Consider the following 6,882-nt stretch of genomic DNA (forward strand, 5'->3'; position numbering starts at 1 on the left):
TTTTCTATTTACACTGCTAAAACTGCTGATTTCAATGAAAGGGATGATTCAGCAAATAATCAAATACCTAAACCAATTACTTTAAAAAAGCTGCTCGAGAGACAGAAAAACATATCTTAGGTGGACAGAAAAATGCATTGTAGTAAACATTAAAGTAATAAAGCACTGTAATGCACTTTTAATACATTAAGTACATAGTAATTTATTGTGCATTCCTACTGCGAACAGCACGTTCTCAGCCATGATGTATCACTGACCGTAGTAGATGCAACTGACTTTGTACCAAAAAAGGTCCCGGGGGCCAGATGTATCAAGCTTCAAAAAGTTATAAAATATAGAGTGATAAACAGTCAGCCCATCAGCTCCTAACTCTCCACCTTATCACTTTTTGAAGCTTGATACATCCGCCCCTAAAGCACAGACATATTCAAGCAACAATTACTGTCTATATCATATAATATATACTACGCACACACACAGATAGAGAGAAAGAGGTAAATTGATAGATAAAGTAAAGTATTTTGCAGGTGCCAAACTTTGCTGTAAATCTTTTGTTAGGTCAAAGAATGCTAATAACTGGCCTGACATGTACAATTGCTATCAATACTTAAATTGAAAAAATCTTCACCATTTTTTTAATTATTGTTTTCCCCTTTTAAATAGTGCGTCATTTGATTCAACAGTGCGACTATGGGACGTTGAGCGGGGCGTTTGCATCCATACGTTGACAAAACATCAAGAACCCGTCTATAGTGTAGCCTTTAGTCCTGATGGAAAGTATTTGGCTAGTGGCTCATTTGATAAATGTGTTCATATATGGAACACTCAGGTATGTTTACATTTTAGCTATATTGTGTAACCTAAACATAATTGACTTTGTTTTATATAAAAAGTAACTTGATTATTACACCTACAGTACCTCTAAAAATCATGTACTACATGAAGCTGTAAATGGTTTCTGAAGTTTAATAACAACATTAGGGATAAGGTTAGGCTGCAGATGGGGCAAGGGTTGAGAGGGGGGCATGGAGAGGGTTAGTATATTCACCTAAACCCTGTCAGCATTCCCTCTTTCAGGACTGCTGGCATCCCGACCACCAGTGGTCCTTATGCATCCCATGCACACGCACACACACACACACACACACACATGTGTGTGTGTGCGTGTGTGTGTTTGTGTGTGTATATATATATACAGGGCTATTTTTGTGCAGGCTCTAGCAGGAACTGTGGCCCTTATTCTATTTCACTCTGACAAAATATTTCTTAGATGGACAAAACCATGTGCACTGCAGGTGAGGCAGGTGTAAAACCCCACCCAAATCTAATTATCTCTGCACAAGTAACACCTGCCTCACCTGCAGTGCACATTGTTTTGTCCATCTAAGAAATATTTTGTCAGAAAGAGTGAACTAGAATAAGGGCCACAGTTCCTGCTGGAGCCTGCACAAAAATAGCCCTGTATATACAGTATATATATAGATATATATGACCAGTGCCTGTCTAATGTTGTAATATATTTAAGAACATGCTGCCTTACAGGGGCTGACTGGTAACTTTCATCATGGGGGGCAAACATGAGACAATTGTCCTGGCTTATTTAAATGGAAAAATTACACAAGGCTGAACAGTGATCACCATACAAAGCAAACCACCCTATCCCTTCATTACCTTCTCATGACACATCGCTTCCAAATCTGCTCCTCCTGACCCTTTGCTTCCCCATCTCCTCCACCCAATCCTTCTCATCCATATCTCCTCCTCTCAACCCATTTCTTCCAAATCTCTTTCCCTAGAATCATCAATTCCATAGCGTCTCCTCCCAACCCACCCATACTTTAGGCTGTGGAGAGGGAGTGTTAGGGTTAGGTAATAAAAAGAGGGGGTTATGTTCTAGGATTATAGTTAGGTCCTAGTGGTATTAGACTGCAAGGGGGCGGAGGGTTAGGGTTAGGCATGAAGTAGGGAGTCAGGGGGAGAGGTTACCTATGCTTACCCAGACCCTGTCGGGATTCTAATCATCAGGATGTCAATCTTCTGACCGCTGGTCTTCCGTATGTATTCTCTGTCCACTGACGGACAGGGATTCCTTCCCTGCTCACTAATTAAATATCTTCAAAGTGCAGACGATACCATGTGATTATAATATATATATATATATATATATATATATATATATATATATAAAATTCTACCATAGGCCCATTTTTGCACTGTTCTGTTTTAGTCTTCCAACTATTAAAACTGGTATTATTTAACTAATATGTACTGTATATTGTATTTAATGCAGCTGGCCCCTATCTTACCTTCTCAGTACTTACGCTTTTCTTCCTCTTCATCTATGTGTGTTTTTGCACCACTATCTGCTCCCAGTTCCTCCGCACCACACATACTGTATGTCCGGGCTGTCTACTCCAGAGTCCTGGGCCCTCCGCACCACACATATGTCCGGGCTGTCTACTCCAGAGTCCTGGGCCCTCTGCAAGGCACAAGCAGCCAAGCCCAGGCTGCCTGCTCCTGGCTCCTCCCCACCGCACGTCATGGCAGCGACGGTGCCGAGCGCATCCCTGCCTCTCCTCTAGCGCTCCACAAGTTGCCCAGCATACCCACTCTCCTGCACACCCAGGTAGTGATGCAGCAGCAAACTACCTAACACACTATTGGCTTCCCTGTACTGTCACAGGATGCTGGGCTGGCTCAGCTGTCACTCAGCGCAGGAGAGAATTCACAAGAAAGATCCAATCTGTGGCAGCGGCAGGGGGGGTCCTTTCAAAGGTGGGGGGCAGGCGTACTGACCTCCAGGGCACCCCCCTTAATCCAGCCCTGAGTAGAAACATGATACTTGTGATAAAGAGAGGTAAACGTAGTAAAAGCAATTTTTTTAAATTATACTTTTTTTTTGACAGATTGGTTCTCTAGTACACAGTTACAGAGGAACAGGAGGAATATTTGAAGTTTGCTGGAATGCGAGAGGAGACAAAGTAGGAGCGAGTGCATCTGACGGATCTGTGAGTATTTAACTAATGCATTTTAAATATAAATACCTGATAAGCTGCAGACTGTTAATTATAATATATAAAGTCTTAGCATTATCTAAATGGTATATTGCATTATCTAAAAATGTAAAGCAAAATACAAGTAGAAAAATGTGTAATAATAAAGTGATTTTCAGTGGTCTGGCGTTCTAACTCCCAGTCAAGTTTATTTAATTTTGTTTTTTTGTTTTTTAAACTTTTTATATATGTCTGCAGATGAAACACAAAACAGGTCAAGCGATCCATTAAATACACACACAAATGTTTTTTGAAGGGGGGGGGGGGGATTAGCTTTCGATTTGATTTTGACATTCAATGCTGATTCTATACCAATGCATGGCCCTGTGGCATCTAAATGGAATAGAAAAATAGACTGTTAAAAATAGAACGGCAAGACTATATACTACAGATCTGTACTAGTAGCCATAATCAGATGTGTTTTGCTTGCTATGCGATTTGGGATCAAATTTTAAGGCAATCGCACAGTGTCTATCTGTACCCCTATCTTGCAATTTGGCCCTAGGCTCAAGATAGATATTCGATAATGACTAAACCGGGTGCGCATCGGGATTGACTCTTCATCAAATGTGGCTGAATCGCACCTTGTGTACACAGCTTAAGGGAGGGAAGTGGTTGCTCACTTGAGGTTATTTGCTATTAATTTTAGATAGACAACATCTGTTCTGTGAAAGCTGGACTGGCACTGGACCTATGGCGGTCGGTTCGGTTACCAGCTCCAGTTGGAAATAATGGCAGAGCAATTGTACAGTATTTCAGAAATAGATACTATTGGTCATTAATTCAAAGGGCAGTATTCAATGAGAAAAATTCGCCCTGTTTTAGGGCGAATTTGTGCTTTTTTCGCCTTGGACGGAGCATTTTGCTCTCCAAAAGTGAGCAACCCTATTCAATGTGAAATATTCGCCGTCTTTCTAAGTGATTTTCGCCGTCTCTCTCTGTGTAGCAATTCTCCATCTTTTCATGGAGAGCTTGAATGTGAACTTTTAAACTAAAAGGTTTTTTTTTTTTAATTTTGGTGTCAAAAAATCAGGATTTTTTTTCTGTGAAGGGGCATGTTATTTTTATTCATGTGCTTATAGCACATGAATATATATTTATTTTTAAAAAATATATTTTTTTTATTTTTTTTTTTACACAGAGCAGCCAGCAGGGGGCCGGAGCTCTCGAGCCGCTCATTAGATATTCATATATTCACTGCATCCGATCATTACATATGCACAATCGGGTGCAGTGAATACTGGGTCCCCCGCTGGCTATAGGGGGGGGCAGCTTGTGCTGCCTGGGTCCCGGGGAGTTCACCTCCCCTCCACATATGTTCTAGGGCAGCCAGGGAGACTTTAATCTCCCTGGCTGCCACCGTCCCACGGCTCCCTGCCAGCTCCCTGCCGCGGACGCTCATCCGCTGCAGGGGTTAAGACTCGCCGCGAGTGGCGGCGAGTCTTAACCACATTGAATAGAGGGAGCAGGAGTGGCAGCGAGCCCTCCGGAACAGGGCGAGTGCATGGCGAGAGAAAAAATCTCTCGCCATGCATGGCGAATTTTTTTCATTGAATACTGCCCAAAGTAAAAGTGCATGTTTTTCGGGGAGGCAAGGATGCGCTACCTTTTTGATAGGTAAAAAACATAACAATTAACAAAAATGGTATAATTTATTAATAAATTCAGTATTTAATGATATCCAAATTCCTTCTATGTAATGTTCTAAAATCATATAAGCGATGAGCGAATGTAGGTTTTTAGATGAAAGATTGAAAGAGATTATGTTTTGACCTAAATGATTAGTATTTAGGAATTGTATTCTTCTTTTGAGACACATGGGTGCAGGTGACATGACCGCTACATACCTCAGTTCCCCTTGGCTCTCAAAATGTATGCAAGATTTTCAGTTTACCCATAATAGGGGTTCTCAAACTCGGTCCTCAGGACTTCACATAGTACACGTTGTCCAGGTCACCCGGCAGGTGCATTCATTTCTTATTTACACATTTTAAAAGATCCACAGGTGGAGCTAATTATTTCACCTGTAATTCTGTGAGGAGACCTGCAAAACATGCACTGTGTGGGGTCCTGAGGACCGAGTTTGAGAACCTGCGCCCTACACCAATATGTGTTGATTTATGATACCATAAACAATACTGTGTATATCATGACACATTAAATGTTTCTTTTGTTGTTTCAGGTCTGCGTTCTGGATCTGAGGAAGTGAAGCCAATAATCCATAAAGTTTAAATGGACCAGCAGCAAATGTGCACTGTTTTAAATCTCAGATTCTGGTATTGTACAATCCTAAGTCAGAATGTACAACGTAACCAAACGTCCCTAAATGAAGAACACTTAAGGATGTCCACAATCTTCATGGACCCATTTCACAAGACATCCTGCTGGAGTTGACTGTGTTCCAGCCGGTCTTAATGTGTTTCCGCTTCAGAAGTAGCAGGCCAATTCTTGGATTCCCAGACATGTTTGGTTTAGGAGTATATGGCAGAAACAGCAGTGCCAAAAAATAAAGTGAAAACACAATGCAAGTCAAGATAGAAAAAAAAAGAAAAAGGATGCAATGAACCAAAAGGGAAAACCAATTTATATTAATTTGTTTGACTTCAAACCTCTACTTTAGACCATTTTCCCAAAGGACCTACAAAGACCAGTTTTTAAATAAAAAAGAAAATGTACATGACTTTGTATGACACTTTCTATTTTCTAGAATACTTTTTGTTTGCTTTCTTTATCTGTTCAGTGGTTTTCTACCAGTTCAAACTAGTGAATTAGGGGACATCATGTGGTTAAGTAAGGAACTAATGTTGCTTTCAGTTCAACTTCTTTCCTATGTCCACAATCGATGTGACCTGCTGGCTAGTAACTCACTTGAAGAAATGCTTAACCTTGCTTCTTGCATCTTTTTTTTTTGTCTGGTCACTACATTGGCTCCTATATCGATATGCTCTTAACAAGTTTAGTATGGAGTGTCCACCATTGCATTTTCATAGCAAAGGTCTCTGCTACACTGAGGAGTTTTCCCCTCCACAGATCAGCATATAAGGGCACTTCTCATGACACAGTGTGACATGTTTTTATAACAGCGCAACGCCGGGAAAGCTTTTTACAAAAAGAAAGATGAACTTTTAAAGAGAAAGAACCCACTGTATTTTTTGAAAAGAAAAACAAATATTTTTTATGTTAAAAATCTTAATTCTAAAAATGATAAAAAATGCAAATGTTGGGATTGTCTAAGTCATGCAAAAACAAAGTAAAAAAATACAAAGGTGTATTAAAGACTCGGTAACCTTTTTTGATTTTGAGTGTTTTAAATCTGTGTTTGTGTATTTTTGTACCATATAACAAATTAGTCACTTTGCATACATTGCATATAGGTTACTGCTATTCATTTAATTTTGCTTTTAAATTCAACCTGCTTCCTATACAACTGAGAATTCTGTCTGATGCACAAAGGAGAGTCAACCATTTTGTAGGCTTAACTAGTTCATTAAAGTGCAACCTGTGAGTTCCTATGAACCAGCAATATCATAAAGGGATGAAATGCCAGTGTTGTCACTTTTCATAATTTTCATCCATTGAAATGAATAACCTGTCCTGTGCACCTTATTAAGTACACATATTTGTGTTTGGTTGGGTTTACTCACAGCCACAATAGAGGGCATATACACCCATCACCCATAACATTAAACCACCTGCATAATATTATGTAGGTCCCCCTCAAGCCACCAATAAATGCTGAGTCATGTACTCCACAAGACCACTGAAGGTGTCCTCTGTTATCTGTCACCAATTTATTTACAGAAGATCCTTTAAGTCCTGTAATTGTGAG

General features: G+C 40.0%; 1 protein-coding gene across 4 annotated transcripts in view; it reads left to right on the plus strand.

Annotated features, from left to right (window-relative positions):
• The window catches only part of TBL1X (transducin beta like 1 X-linked), a 250,978-nt gene extending 244,634 nt beyond the window's left edge, over window positions 1-6,344 (plus strand). For all 4 annotated transcript variants that reach the window (XM_083172578.1, XM_083172579.1, XM_083172577.1 and 1 more), the window contains 3 exons: window positions 664-829; window positions 2,907-3,008; window positions 5,236-6,344. In XM_083172578.1, the coding sequence (XP_083028704.1) occupies window positions 664-829; window positions 2,907-3,008; window positions 5,236-5,262 (295 nt within the window). In that variant the 3' untranslated portion in view covers window positions 5,263-6,344. The remainder of the gene's footprint in view (window positions 1-663; window positions 830-2,906; window positions 3,009-5,235) is intronic.
• The last annotated feature ends 538 nt before the right edge of the window (window positions 6,345-6,882 follow it).

The sequence above is a fragment of the Crinia signifera genome, chromosome 2, assembly GCF_055691185.1.
Source record: "Crinia signifera chromosome 2, ASM5569118v1, whole genome shotgun sequence".
In the NCBI taxonomy this organism is placed as follows: domain Eukaryota; kingdom Metazoa; phylum Chordata; class Amphibia; order Anura; family Myobatrachidae; genus Crinia; species Crinia signifera.